This window comes from Macrotis lagotis, chromosome 7, assembly GCF_037893015.1.
Source record: "Macrotis lagotis isolate mMagLag1 chromosome 7, bilby.v1.9.chrom.fasta, whole genome shotgun sequence".
Classification (NCBI taxonomy): domain Eukaryota; kingdom Metazoa; phylum Chordata; class Mammalia; order Peramelemorphia; family Peramelidae; genus Macrotis; species Macrotis lagotis.
Genome location: NC_133664.1, coordinates 8052841 through 8068874, shown reverse-complemented (window position 1 = coordinate 8068874; position 16034 = coordinate 8052841). Strand labels below are relative to the sequence as shown.

General features: G+C 40.5%; 1 protein-coding gene across 2 annotated transcripts in view; it reads left to right on the top strand.

Annotated features, from left to right (window-relative positions):
* CRPPA (CDP-L-ribitol pyrophosphorylase A) overlaps window positions 1-15732 on the top strand; it is a 253954-nt gene extending 238222 nt beyond the window's left edge. For both annotated transcript variants that reach the window (XM_074195414.1, XM_074195413.1), the window contains 2 exons: window positions 14850-14958; window positions 15417-15732. In XM_074195414.1, the coding sequence (XP_074051515.1) occupies window positions 14850-14957 (108 nt within the window). In that variant the 3' untranslated portion in view covers window position 14958; window positions 15417-15732. The remainder of the gene's footprint in view (window positions 1-14849; window positions 14959-15416) is intronic.
* Window positions 15733-16034: the final 302 nt, after the last annotated feature.

The window sequence follows — 16034 nt, the reverse complement described above, 5'->3', positions numbered from 1 at the left end:
AGGCCCTTATTAAGTACTTGTTGATTGGCTGATTGGTTGACTTAAGGGTTAGCAACCCCTAAGGTCCCTTCTAACTACAATCAGTCAGTTAATATACATGTGTTTGTGACCCCCTTTTCTTCTCTAAAATTGCTCACTTTATCCCTCAGAAGGACCAACCATCCTCTTCCTCATGGAGCTTCTCTTCTTGGAGGTTAGGGAATTCTCATGTCAAGGTTTGCATTATGGTTGACAAACCAGAGAGAAGCAGCCATCTGAGCTTGACCCTTGATTTCTGCTAACTAGATGTGTGGGATTGTGTCATCTTGGAACTTTGAAATAGCTCCAGACATTCTCTGCTTTGATGAGACCAAGTCATTCTTTAGAAGAGACATTCATGAGAACTACAGGTCCTGAGTTTGGGGCATCTTTTAGGAGATCAGTCCGTGGAGCCTGCTGAGGGCCAGGGCAGTTGGGCATGTGCAGCTGACTGGGCCAGTAGATGTCCAGGGATGTTGTCCCATAGTCACCCAGAAAGACACAGGAGGTATATTTTAGATTTAGAAAAGACCACTGAGGACCAGTGAGGAGGAAAGGTTTTCAAATCGTAGGGATCAATAGGAAGAAATGGTGTTCGTCGCTGCCCTTTTCTCATGCAGTCCTGAGAGGCGGGTCAGGGCAGAAGGACTGCCTCCATCTTGTAACAGGGCAACTTTTTTGTACCTTTCCTCTCGAGAGCTCCGTCATCACCTCCTCTCTGAGTCCAGCCATTTAGAATTTCTCCAATCTTGCCTGTTATGTTTCTGACATGTTATCTTCCAGTCTGTGGGGGATTACTGTCTAGTTGAATCATTCAGTGGAGGCTTTTATGTTCTAGCCAATTCCATTGGGTTACATGAAAGAAAACAAGCTACTTTTAGACAAGCCATAAGATTTTATAACTGGCCCTGGAGTCTGGGGAGCCCTGGAATTGTTTCTTATAACTGGAAACACTGGGATGCAGAGCCAGCTTCAAGTTCAAAATCTCTGCCTTATGTTTGAAAGTCTTCCCTTGCATTGGCTCTTCCTGCCTTGAAGAGGGAATGGGGAGGGTGGCTGGGAAGGCGGCATATGAGATGCCACTTCAGGAATTCCATGGCTGAGCATTTCTTGCGTCTCTTGGCAGGAAAGCAGATTGGCGGCTTCTAGGAGGAGGGTTGTTTACTCATGTATTAAGTGAAATGTAATTCATATGTTTCTGGTTTTGTTTATACTTCAATAATTAAAATCTTGTTTGGGAAAAGCTGATTTGATGCCCAAGAAAAGCTTTGAGTTTTCTCCCTTTTTCTAAATGTGTCAGACCATTTTTATTTTCCCCCTGAATTTTGAGGGGTTAGAGTAGACCAGGAGCATGAGACCTCCAAGCCTTGTTTATGACATCCTTCATGTGTTGGTAGAGAAATGCAGACAGCTCAGGTACTCTGGACTCTGGGACTCTGTGTCTCTAGATCCAGTGATGTGTATGATGTGGCTCAGTGTGTGATAAGGTTCTGTGACCCCCTGGCTGTCCATGAGGGGCTGTGGCTACTTGCTTTAGGTTGTTTCTCCTAGCAGGTAGCAGCTTGAGGATAGAGTGTGAGACCTGGAGCCAAGAAGACCCAAGTTTAAGTCCTGTCCCAGACATGTATAAAATCATGTACCTGGGCAAATCCCTTAAACTTTCTCAGCTTCAGTTTCTACAAAAATGAGGAATGATACCAGTACCTTTCCTGACAGTGTCTTTGTGAAATCCACAAGTCCTGCTTTGCAAACCTTAGAACAAGCATCTATTCTATAGTAGAGAAATATATCACAGGCCTTGCCTGCAGGGGGCTTCCATTCTATCAGTTTATATACATAGTCAAGTTTGGAGAGATGAAATTGCAGGCACTCGATCAGGGTTCAGGTCCTAGGTCCCCCATTTCAGACAAGTCATTTCTCTCTCATCCCTAGGGAACTGGTCAGTATAGCTATGACCAATTGGTTCCCCCTCAGTTCAGTTGAAGAAATACTAGATCAAATGCTCACCCAAGCATAGATTAACAGTGTTAAATGAAATGCAAGATTCGAGTTTACATGATATCCCTCTGTGAAATGTGAACTTCCCCCTGATGGCAGTGGCAGGCAACTTGTCTTTGATGGGTCAGAGGTGACCTTCTAAAAGTGAACTTGTAGGTCCTGATTCTAGTCCAAGCAGCAGAGCTTTGGGGAAGGTGCCTGCTGCTGGGCAGTCCAGAGGGGTGCTGGCCATGGAGAAAGATGTCAGATCTTAAGAAGGGACGGGGGCTGGTTTTGTTCCTCTGTTTCTGTGTCAGAGGGAAGGTTACTCTGCTGGCCTTCCCAGGTCTCTGCCTCTCCACCCTTCACCTCCCAAGTCTCAGGGCTCCCTCTCCTCAGGCTCCTCTGAAGCCATGTGTGGGAATCCCAAGGATCCTGTCTTCCTACAAGGTTCAAATGAGGTCTCTCCTGAGAAGTAAAGAAGGCTCGGGAGCCTAAAGCATTTCTAGTCCAAGATCAGGAATTTGAACTTGCTCTCATGGACAAGTTTATACAGTTACGATTGAAAAACCCCACTTTCTTCCTCCTACAGAGTGTAGAGTTAATGACAAAAAGAGAAACTGCTCTGAAGGGATGTACAGAGTGTCGCTTGAGAGGGCTAATTATTATTCCAAGTTTTGATGTTTCTCCAACCCTGATTATCTGGTGCATTGGAAGACCCCAGAGCCTCTCCCTAATTGCTTGATAGCCTCACTCTTCTGTTCCACTCCAGGACACGAGAGACAACTCAAAGACCCCAGGTGATGTGGACTTGGAAGAGGTTTCTTTTTAAGTTACTCTTGCCCCCCCCCCGGTGTGTGCGTAGCTGTGTGTGTGTGTGTGTGTGTGTGTGTGTGTGTGTGTGTGTGTGTGTGTGTATACACATGTAGAATGTGTTTCACTCAGGCCAGTTAGCCCAACAGATATGAGATCTTCTCCAAAAAAAGATGGTGACCTAGACTAGTGTTATCTCTTTGTTGTTACGTAGGCCCTTGGCTTTGGTTCCATGTTTAAGTGCAGAGTTCTGCGGCCTCATCTCTGACTCTTCTCATTTGCATTGTCTGTGATCAAGAAGAACATTTGTTCTCCAGAAATTGTCTAAGCTTTCAGACTGGCATTTCAGTTATCCACGGTCTTCAGACAAGGATGTAAATGGCCAATCAGAATAAATTCAATTCAAAGCAATTCAAATAAATTATTCAAAAATGTATAAAAAATTCAAAAAACTTTTCCTCTTTTAATTTTCTATAGAATACTTAAATTGTTCTTTTTATGAAATTATTTTATTTCATTAAATATTTCCCAATTACATATGAAATAAATTTTTTTAACATTACACAATAGTTATGTTGTGAAGTAAATATAGCCCCCTCTTCCCACATTAAAAGAGGAACCTCAAGAAAAATAAGGTGAAAAACAAAAGACCTCAGTCTGTATTTAGACCCCATGAATTCTATCTTTGGAATGGAAAGCATTCTTTATTATAAGTCCTTTAGTGTTCTCTTGGGTCACAGCCTTGCTGGGAAAAGATAATGTCATTCATAACTAAACATCTTGCAGTAATGCTGCTTCTTTGTTTAAGGTATATTTCCTATTACATCTGCTCATGTAAATGTTTTATTGAGAGTATCCTGTTCATCATTTCCCATAACAGAACAGTTTTTCATCTTAATTACATACCACAATTTGTTCAGCCATTCCCCAACTGATGAGCATCCTCTCAATTTTCAGTTCCTTGCCACCAGAAAAGAGAAGTTACAAATATCCCTATACATATAGATACTTTTCCTTTATTTCATCTCTTCTGAAATATAGGCCAAGAGGTAGATATGGTATTATAGCCTTTTGGACATAGTTCCAAATTGCTCTCAGAATTTTTGAAACATCTCACAACTCCTGTCACAAGTGTGTCACGTAAAAGAATTTTTTTTTAGGTTTTTGCAAGGCAAATGGCTTAAGTGGCTTGCCCAAGACCACACAGCTATGTAATTATTAAGTGTCTGAGACCGGATTTGAACCCAGGTACTCCTGACTCCAGGGCCATGCTTTATCCACTGCACCACCTAGCCACCCCAAGTAAAAGAATTTTTAAAAATTATTTTTTTAAATTTGAGTTTCAATTCTTTTTCCTTTCTTTTGCTCCTCTTTCCTCTTGAGAAGGCAAGACACTTTGATTTCAATTATACGAGTGAGGTCATACAAAACATTTCCATATTTGAAATGTTGCGAAACAAAATAAAATAATATAAAGATTTTTTAAAAAGTTTTCTTTAATCTGAATGCAAAGTTCATCAGTTCTCTCTCGGGAAGTACATCATGGGTCATTTGGAATTATCCTGGATCACTGTCTCAATCAGTGTAGCCAAGTCTTTCCAAGTTGATCATTCTTACAATATAGCTATTGCAGTGTATGATGTTTTCCTGATTCTACTCACATCACTCTGGATGAGTTCATGCTAGTCTCCCCAAAATTTATTTTTTTAATATTTCTTGAAAGCTTGGAAAGTCAAATTTTTCTATTCAGCTCTGGTCTTTTTCATCAGGAATGCTTTAAAATCCTCTATTTCATTTAGATACCTATTTTTCCCTTAAAGGATGATACTCAGTTTTTCTGGATAGGTTATTCTTGATCAGAATTCCATTTCTGTCTTTTAGAATATTGTTCCTTTTCCATTTGATCAATTTTGCTTTTTAAAAAATTATTTTTATTAGTGAATTTCTGGTTCCAAAGTTATCTTCTTCAATTTTTGTGCTCCTTTTGTCAAGGTGTTAGTTATCTTTTCCTAATTTTCTTCACTTGCTTTCATTTCTGTACTTAGTTTGCCCTTTATCACTCTTATTTAGTTTTGAAATAATTTTTTAGCTTTTGCAGGAATTCTTATAGGGCTTTCATCCAGCTAACATCTTTTTAAGACTTTGCTTGAAACTGTTTTGACTTTTTTGACTCCTGAGTGTGTCTTGATCTTTCCTTTCACCATGTAGCTTTCTATGTCCTTTTTGTTGTTGTTTGCTTATTTTTCTCCATCACATTTCTTGATTTGGAACATATATATTAGTGTTGGATTCTGACCCCAGTATGGGGTGGAGTGGGGTGAGGTAGGACTATATATTTAAAGCTTCAGACTTTTTCATACTATTGTTTTCAGAGCTATTTCTTAGAGTTCAGATGTTTTTGGTGCTTCTAAGGTGCTGTGATAAAAGGAAAAATGTGGTCACTTGATCTACTCTAAATTATCTTTATGAAATTTTGAAAAAGGAGGAAACTGGACAATTATATTTGAGACTGAAAAAATAGAAACTATCCTACTCTTTTGGTGCTCTAGGAACCTCATAAGAAGGAGCTTTTCAGTAAAACTCATTTTCATTTTGTTTCCATGTTGACTTAAAAATGAAATATTGCTTAGGCTCATGCCCCATACCTTGATAAAAATATTGAGGCAGAGAAAGCAAACATCTATCATTTCCCAATGTAAACCAGACCTCCCTTTCCCCAGATCCTGCCAAGCCATTCCCACTATGACCAACAAATCAGTGTATGTTTGGATTTACATTTTTATTTTCATTTTTGCTTTCATAGCTTGATACCGTGTGTTTGTGGTCCCCAGAAAGTTAGCGTTTGATGGCTTAGTATTTCCTATAATTGACAAGCCCTCCAACCTCCCTCTGCAGTGTATTTATATAAAATATAAACTTAGAGAGAAAATCACTTTTTGACTTAATAAATATTTGTTTTATTTCTACTACATCTGCTCTGCAGAGCTTGTTTGGAGCCCATTAGTGTGCAGTAGGAAATGCTTGTGTTTGTATTTTCCCCAGTGTTTAAATTCAGCTATCACTGGTGGCCCGTTCTCTCAGTTAGGGTACATGACATTAATCAGCCTAGAAATGTAATTCTTTCAGTTTAGGTTCACATTCTAAAACATATATGGAGCTTGAAAAAGGCAAGAAAAATATGTTCTATCCACAGAGCCCCCTTTAGCCCCAACAGTGATTATATTTTCTCATTTTATCCCTAGAGATATTCCCGAAGGTAGACAGAATAGGTCTTGATTGTCTTACTTTCATGGATGGGGGCAGTGAGGCTCATTGGCTCAGTCACCTGGAATCATGAGATCACTCCCTTTACCACATCTTTATAGACTTTTAAGATACTATCAATAGGCAGATATGTGTACACCTGAATATATTTTCAAGATTATGTATAATATATATGCATACACACAAATATGTATGTTTCCACACACAAAATAGTATGTCTCTGTCTTCCAGGGTTATTATAAGCAGAAACTGAAATATTTATAAGCTGCTTTGCATCTTTAAAATGCTTTATAAATGAGGCAGCTAGGTAGCGTAGTCTGGGCAGCTAGGTGGTGTAGTGAATAAAGCACTGGTCCTGGAGTCAGGAGTACCTGGGTTCAAATCCGGTCTCAGACACTTAATAATTACCTAGCTGTGTGGCCTTGGGTAAGCCACTTAACCCCATTTGCCTTGCAAAAAAAAAAAACCTAAAAAAATGCTTTATAAATGTTAGTTGCCACTAGATATGCAACATGTGTTCTAGCTGTGACCCTGAGCAAGTCACCTAATCCCTCTAGGTTACACTTTCCTAATCTGTGAAATGAGAGGATGGACCATGTGACTTGAGAGGTCATTTCCAATTCTTCATCTATGATCCTATAGCAAAATAAGCCTCTTATAATCACACCACTTTAAGAATCACACCACTTTCAGACCATATACTAACATTAATTTAGCTATTTAACTGTTGGCATTCATAATGTTCATTTTCTGTCCAGAGACCAACGAGTTGAGACACTACTCACATTCTGTCTTAACGAAGGGAAAAACACATAATAATGGGTCTAAATCAAATGAGGCAGTTAAGAGGAACATTTGCCTGGATGACTGTTTCTCAGAGCTTTCAGGAAATAACTATAAACATAATTTCCATTCCTCAGGTAGACATTGGCATGAGGGAGTTTCATTCAGTTCCTTTGTAAATGGAGCTTCCCTCCTTATTACCCCAAACAAAGTCTGGAAGAACTGGCACCTGCCACGTTTTGTGTAGCCTGCCGTAGTTGATGTCCTACAATTGAATGGAATTCAAAGAAGTGCTCCATAGAAAGACTCCCCATTCTTCTTTTCTTCTTCATTGCCCACCTCCAGACCTTTCTGCATCCCGCTGGTCATCACTCCAGGATGACCCTTGACTCTCCAGAGTTCTGCCTCAAGAGCCCCAGGAAGCTTTCCTTTATTAATCTGCATTTGGTGACCCCCACTCCTGACCTTCCTTAATTGCAATAGTTCTTCACTATGCCATCTGGACTTGTATATGCTTCTGCCAAGAGACATTTATAAAGTGCCAACTGACTGTAAGGCATGGGGAGTAACACAAAGATGCCTGAGACGTGAGACCTTTCTCTCAAAGATATCGCCCTCTATCAAGGGAGGAAACAGAAATAAATGATGGAAAGGAGACTATAAGAGCAAAGGAGTAGCCCAGGCAGATTATCACTTTGACTTGGAGACCTCATTTTCAGCTGCAAGCAGCCCAAGGAAGACTTCTTGGTTGAGCTGGCTCTTGAGTTGACCCGTAAAGGTGACAACTATTTCCAAGATGGAAGCAGGGTCAGTAGGAATGAAGTGAGAATGTGACTCTTCTCATGGGAGAAGGAATGAGAACAGAGTAGAGTCAATAGCTAAACTATCCCTGGAGTTAAAATAACTGCTTTTAATCTGCTTGGCATCGATAGACATCTCCCTGTTCTGGGATGCCAGACCTCAGTTAATTCAGCCCACATAGACTTTCTTGGTTGGTGACTTTCTCTTCAGCCCACAACTTGCCTGGTCTTGCCTTCTGTTAATGTGGACTAAGCTTCTAGGCCACTGCAACCCTGAAGCAATTTTTCTTTAATGATCAATCATTCTCCCTACATGTCCTTCCCATCTTGTTGGGTCTAATTATTAGCAGTTTTCTTGACTTCCAAGACTAAATTTACCCCTTTGCCACTTTCCTTCTGGTTTCCCTTAATGCTCCTCTGGCAAACAAAACCAATGGATTCCCACTGCCAGTGGAATCCTACTGTCCAGATACTTGGAGACTCCTACTGTAGCCACTCTGAACTTTTCTAGGCTAAAAATAAAGTATCAATAGGTTTCATCTATTTTAAGTCTCTTCAGTGTACAGGTGAGAAAACAGACCAAGAAAGACTTAAGTGACTTGCCCTTGGTTGTTCACTTAAATCCAATTCACCTGCAAATCAAAACATCACCCTCTTGGTGTCATGTGTTTTCACTGAACATGAATGAGCAACAACAGGTAATAAAGAGTGGAGCTGGGTCCACCCAGCTGCATCCACCACCTCCAAATGTACTATGACAGGGAAGCAATGTGCATTCTTATGAAAAAGGAAATAACCTCGCAATTGATTCTCCCAAAATTATCAGAAAGTAGTACATAAATCAGTGATCTAGACAGTAAATGTTATACTTTCTATTGGACTGTAAACAGTTCCATGAGAGAGGGACTGTTCCATTCTACATGTGCTGTCTTATCTAGGACAGAACGCAGGGCTCTGCATTCTTATTTCCTTTTAGATAGGGGAAAACTAAGACACAGAGGGAAGTGATTTGTGCAAGGTCACAGAGCTAGTAATTTCCCATAGTAGGATTCAGTAGTTCTCTTGGCAGGAGACAACACAAGTAACCATAAGGTAATTTGAAGGTCAAAATATTGAATTGAATGATAACTTCCCCCAGTTGATGTCAAAGTGTCATTTGGACTGGATAAGTGTATAATTCTTAATAGTCATCAAAGAAAAAGTGAGACTGAAGGTTTTGGTCTTGAATAAGGATTTCTTTCACTCTGAACCAATGCATGCTATCCACATTTACCAACACCTCCATTTTCTCTAAGCAAGAAAAATTGAAGAGAGCTGTCAAGGAAAGTCTGAGACCAGATTTGAACTCAGGTCTTCCTAATGAGAGGTCCAGTGTCCTATCCATTGCATCCTGCAAGCTGAACAGAATATTTAAAATAACTGAGACCAGACAATATTAATCTGAATATGCATTTGGGAACTGAAAAACAGGCCACAGCAAACTGGGAAAGTGTCTCAACCAAAACCTTTACAATATTATGAATTAGAGTTTTTTTTTTTCCCCATCCTAAGGTATCTAAAGAAAGACAAGTGACTGCCTGTTTTCCCAAAATGAGGAAGAAGCTAGATAAATTTTTTTAGTACACATGATAAGAAAATAAGAAGCCTAGAGACAAGACAATGAAATAAGCAAAAACCACTTCAACTTCCCCCAGGCTGGTATCAGGTATACCCTATTGGATTTAACAACTATAACCAGAGGTAGTCATGCTTCAGGAACCACATCTATGTGAACTCAGCCGGCAGCAGAAAAACAAAGAAACATAGAATATTCATGTGTCCAGAGGAATACTGGAGGGAGCTGGGGCATTTGACTGTGTTTGTCCACCAAGGACTGTCTGAAAGAATTACAGGGAAAGCGAGTGTCCTTTATAAGCCAAATCCTTATGGAAAACATTAAGAGAATCTTTCAGATTATTATCTTTCCTGCAGATGGTTCATGGAACAATGTAGTGTGTCGTCTGATATTTACTTTTCCTTAGATTCTTGGTCTCCCTGGGGGCTAGGTCCCCTTCCTCCCTTAGTTCTCAGAGCAGGGTCTGTCCCAGAATCAGCAAGACCTGGATGTCCTGAGATGATGTCTTTGGGATCTATCAGCTCAGACTGCCAGCTTGCTTGCCACCAACTGCCTTTCAAGAGGTCCCCAGGTGTTTCCTTTGCAGACCTGCATCCCTCTGGTCCTGCTTCAGCTGCTCGGAATTTCAGGACATTTTGGGGACACAGGATTGGCATCTTGAGGGGTTGCCCCATAGAGGGACGTAGGGCTAATGAATGAGACAGCCCCTGCCCACCAGGAGCTATTGTTTAAAAAGTATTCCTCCATGAGTGTGAGGAGAATTTGGAGAGGAAGAGAAAGGCAGACTTCTAGGAAACGGAATTTTTCCTTTCTAATGAAAGAAGTTTTTCCCAAGGTCAGTTGCTTTTCCCCTTCCCTCAGAGATATCTTGTGTGTGTGTGTCTGTGTCTGTGTGTGTGTGTGTGTGTGTGTGTGTGTGTTTATATACATGTATAAATAGGTGGAGTTACTTTCCTGATATCCCTTGATAACCATAATTTTCTTAGACTAAAAATGAAATAACAAAGTTAGTTTTATAAATGAAGTTTTATTCTTTAGGATCTTACCAAAAAGTCATGGGTGGATGGCATCTTTAAGAATGCTAACCCTGGTACAAAATTCTGGGGACATTTTATTTTATTTTATTTTATTTTATTTTATTTTATTTTTAGGATTTCATTTTGTCTTTTATTCTTTTTTTTTAAAGAAAGATTTTATTTATTTTGAATTTTACAATTTTTCCCTTAATCTTGCTTCCCTCCCCCCCACCCCCCACAGAAGGCAGTCTGTTAGTCTTTACTGGGGGCAGTTTATACAGAAAGGACAAAGAATGATAAAAACTGACTTAAGTCACCAGTGAGATTTCATATAGAATACATGGTTTTACAACATGATCCTCTCATATCTTAAAATATTTTCTTAAAATTCCTATTGACAAGTATCCTACTTGGGTTAAAGAATAAATGCTTACAAATAACAATAAGATTGCTCTTTCCAGGGGATAGCTAGGTGGTACAGTGAATAGAGTACTACTGGTCCTGGAGTCAGGAGGACCTAAGTTCAAATTTGGCCTCAGTCAAATAATAGCTTAGCTGTGTGACCTTGGACAAGTCACTTAACCCCATTGCCTTAAATAAATAAAATGTAAATAAAATTTTAAAAAAGAAATAAAAAAGATTGCTTTCTTTGCATCCAAGATGGCTCTTATCTTGAGGTTTGTTGATCAGGTAAAAGGAATTTATTGGTGCTATTATAGAGTTTTAAAGGCAATATTGACACAGGTTAAGTCAACATTTGGGATGGAGAAGCCAGACCTTACATAGCAAACTGATATTTTTTACACACTGAAATTTATAACTATGAAAAACTATTTTTTTATCAAAAATATGTAGATCAGAGGTATTAATTCCAAATTGAAAAATATCAGATTAGATACCCTCATTAGAAGGTGAACTGTTTGAGGACAGGGACAATTACTTTTGCCTTTCTTTATATCTTTCATATTAACACAGTTGTTGATGGCTATTATTAGTGCTACTCATTTTTACAATTCATTTGATAATTATCATTGTTATGATTTCATATTGGAAGTTTATTTCATATTCTGTACCTCTTTCATCCCACTATGATGCATTAGATCCTATTAGAATAAAAGCTCCCTGAGGGCAGTATTCTGCATCCCTGGCCCCCATCAAGGTGACTCTACTCTTTGCAGTCCTTAAAGAAATGTCTGTTGAATGAGATTGAATTAAATAGAATCTCATTCCTGGAGGCTATACATTGTCAAGTGTAAAAGACTTTTGGACACAATTCATACTTTGATTTCAAATTGAAGAATGTTAAGTAAGGCAATATTGAGCTTTAGATGATCAAAAGAAACTTTCTCATATTTATTTTGATTGACTTTCTTCTAATCTTGTTAAAATCCCCCTTGCAAAGTCTTCCAGTACCTAATGAACAATTGTTCTCTCCATTCTGCTGAATGTGCAGTCCAAATTTTATTAAAGGTTGGGGAAGGGGAGGCCTGGGGATGCAGGGGTGAGCAAGGTTTCTTTTCATCATGTTCCCATGATGTGAAATGCTAACCTCTCTGTCAGCCACAGCCAAGAAAGACCTTGGGAATTCTGTTGTTTGGATTCTCTATTGAAGACTGGGACATTCAAATTATAACAATTATTGCTCTATATAGACTTGGATGATTTTGCCACTAAAACTGTCTTCTAAGAATACCAATGATTTTCAGTCCTGTGGATGAGTTTTGAAATCTTGGATGGCCACGGGGCAAGTTGGGTTATGGCACGTTGACCATTCTAGACATTTCCTTCGTATGGTTGTTGTTTTCTAAAAAGTAGTTTCATTTGACTGAGTGAGCTTCTAATTTACTGTTGCTTTACAAAACAATTTTTGTTCCCATAATTTACAAATAACTGAGAATAGGAGTGAATTCTGTCCGATGATTTGAACTCTAGGTTTCACATTGGAATAAAATTTACAATATTTCTAATGAATTTCCCAAGAATTTAAGAATACATGGAATTGTCATGTTTCCTGAGAAGTTGTCCAAGAAGACCAGAATGTGGGGGGTGGGGTTAAGAGGATAATGGGGCTTTTAAAGTACTATGAATAGAATTATTGACACATTTCCTATCTGTCATTGCCTTGCCGTAATCATCAGTCCAGTATCAGATTTGGAGTTTGGAAGTGGAGGCCAGAAAAACACTGTGTGGGTGCCCGTGTGTGTATGTGCTCATGTGTTCACATCCAAAGTGTCTGAGCACCTAGTGCATGATGGAAAGACTGTAAACTCAAAAGGGTAACCAAAGAAGAACATTTTGATCTTTCTTATCCTTTGCTGGTCATTTGGGCTTCCACAATATCATTCCTTGGGGAAATTGTGATCCTTTGTTCATTGACATTCAATGAAGGAAATATTTCTTAAGTGATAATAATGATAATTAACATTTATTTAGTGCTTTCTATGGCCCAACCCTTGTGCTAAGCACTTTTCAACTATGATCTTTTTTCTTTTATTAAAGATTTTATTTGAGTTTTACAATTTTTCTCCCAATCTTACTTTCCTCTCCCCACCACCCCCACAGAAATCAATTTGTTAGTCTTTACTTTTCAACTATGATCTCATTCAGTCCCCACAATAGCCCCTGAGGTAGGTGCAATTAGTTTTACAGATGCGGGAAATGAGGCAAATATATTATGTGATTGAACTACTAAATAACTGAGGTCAGATTTGAACTCAGATCTTCCTAACTCCAAGCCTGGTCCTCTCTCCACAGCACACCCCTATGGACTAGGGACTGGTGATAAAAAGACAAAAATTACATCCTAACTCTTCTCAAGAAGGGACCACTCAGTTTCTGGTGGCTTCATCCTTCTCGAATTGTCTTGGAATTTACTTGTATGTCCACTGGATTTCATCTTCACCCCCCACCCCAAAAGGAGAGTGGAAGCTCCTTGAAGGCAGTGACTGTGTTATGGCATCTGTTTCCCTGATGCGTAGCTCTGTTCAGAGCAGAATTTAAATGTTTCTTGAATTTCAGAATCCTTTGTCCAAGGAAAGAAGAAAAAGTGGGAAGGAGAAAAAGGAGGGAGGGAGGGAGGAAGGAAGGAGGAGAAGCCCCTCTGCCTGAAGAATGCTGCAGAGGTCTAGAACTTGTGTACCCTGCTCTGGTGTGCCTCTGCCCAGTGGCCTGGGCCGCCTGGGGGTCCACTGCTATCCTTGGGCTGAGAAAGCCGGACAAAAGCAAAGCCATGGGCGTCTTGCTTTGTCCGAGTGATTCATTTCTTGATGTGAGAGCCTCCTGCAAAAACTCTTTCTTTGGCCAGTAATGAAAGGATTTGGGTTTAATTGTCTAAAGAGATGATTAAAGGAATATTTCCTCAGTTACAACTCCCATTGGGAGTTCTGCCTGAACAAAGGGCAAAGCAGAGCCTGGGGTATTTCTGTGTGTGTGCGCCCTGTAAAAGGGAGCATGAGATAAACTACAAAAAAATCAAGAGAAACATAGAAACAGCCCATCTGCTTCACACCAGAAGGAAATCTCCTTTAAGGGCAGGTATAAGCCCAGCAGGCAGGGGGAGAGCAGGTCCTCTAGCCAGTGAAGTGGCCTGATGGCCTCATTTTTGAACGATGGACCTTTCTTTAGTTGGGGTGAGCCTAAGGATGGGAGATCTTAATTAATGCAGTCCATGGCTTTCACAGGAATTCTTGATCAGGATGGATTTGGGAGGTTTGGGAAATGGAGACAGGCAAAGGACCTGAGTTGATGTTCTGTCTGTTGGATAAAGCCTTTAGTCCAAATCAAGTTATCTGGGGATGTGTGTGTTGGGGGGTGGGGGGATTCCTCTCCTAGTCTAGAGACTGGCACGGCTCCAAGTCCAACCCTTTCCCAGGCAGCAGCATCACAGCTTAAGACCTTCAAAGGAACTAGGGAGAAGAGCTTCCTTGGGTGTCCCCGGAGGCTTTCTCCCAATCCGTAGCAGTTTGGGAGGAACTCAGGCTGAAAAATCACCTGAAGTCCAATGTTCCTAGAGAATGTCCATATTGCTCCCATCTACATTCAGCCACGGCCCCAAATCAAGTTCCCTGTTGGAGACACTGAGAGAGAAGGGCTAGAAGAACTGTGCCTCACTCTTCAACTATTTCCCCATCAGTGAGCCAAGAATTTGAATCCAAAGGTCAATGTCCTTTTGGATTGTTTTGACTGTTGAGTCAGCACTGACCCTTGCCTCTCTAGAGCATGCTGACCATGTGAGTCATGATGGTCTTTGCAAGTGGACAGATCTTCTGGGATGATCCCACCTGGGGATGGGGAGGCTTGAGGCTGAGCCAAGGCCAGTTGTAGAGTAGAGGCTGAGCCGGGGACTGGTGGACCTTGAGCATCAGATTGGAGCCCACCTTCGACAACCCCACTAGTGTTTATATGGCACATGCCAGTTGACAAAGAGATTTACCATTTTCTCTTTTGATCTTTAAAATTACATACGCAGGGGCTTCACTTTGCGTCCAGAGGCAGCAGCAAGCATCTTTCCCAACCTGCTGGGCATTGTAAAAGCTCCTTACTTTTGGTTGTTGTTCTTTCCAGGATGATCCACAGCAGCTCCAAGAAGACATAGGGCAGGGTGCCACCATCATCGCCGCTCTCATCAAGGACCGCAATGCCGGGCTCACCGGCCAGCTGCTGAGAGTGTGATGTACGTAGAGAAGATGGACCATACTCCATCCATCCTGTGTCTGGGCCTCCCTTGTTTCCCCCAGCATATTGTCATGGTTTTCCCCTTCTTGCCTCTCTCCTGCTAAACAAGTGCCTTTGTCTATGCAGTCCAGCCTTGCTATTTGCTTACATGCAAGAAGAATCCATTAAAGTGGAAACTGTCTAGTTTCTGGCCAGATGCTTAATTTGGGGGTCTTCCCAGGGCAGAGATCTTTCCAAGGATCTGATAATGATCTGGTCCTGTTAAATTAATAGCATGAGATGAAATCTTTCTTATAAAGAATAATTGAAGAATGGGTGGTTTTTAAAAACTCTTGGTTCCATACTCACAAATTAGTAAAGTAAATGATTCTCAGAGTGCCTTAGTGAGGATGGAGCTTTTGGGCATGTTTTAGAATTCTTTTTATTCTTTTAAGTATTTCTTTCTTTGCATCCTAGATAAGGGTCTGAGATGATGGTGAGAGCCTTGAGTGGTGCCAGCTGGCTTCCTTCTGATCTGGGCCCCTCAAAGAAGAGGACTGAAAAGGCAAGGCACCCACTGGCTTTCTGATGTTCTTGGGATACCATGGGATCCTCTTCCCTCTCTTCCCCTGAACTGGCCCTGAGGAATGCTTTTATTTTATGTATTCTTTTCACTTGCATTAGCTGGAAGTGGATTCTGACTATTGAAATGAAGGAGGATAAAATAACCACTTTCTAGGCATTGGCCAGATCTTGCCGTCAAAAAATAAATAATAAAAATCTGTGCTGATTTCTTGTGGTTTTTCTGTCATTCTTGAACATAGAGAAAAGTATGCCTTCCTCCCCAGAGTTAACAAAGGGAATGAATGATTTACAAGCAGAAAAAGCCTCTGGATTTTGAAAACCTTGAGAGAGACTCATTTTGGTTATCCAGTGCTCTAAATAGATCTGGAGGGGGGGCCCCAAGGGATTGTCCATTAAGGGTGGACACTGGCCTGGAATCAGAGAGATTCAGATTCCTGAGTGCAACCCCAGCCTCAGACACTTGCTAGCAGGGTGACCTCAGTTTCTTCATCTGTCAAATTAGCTGGAGAA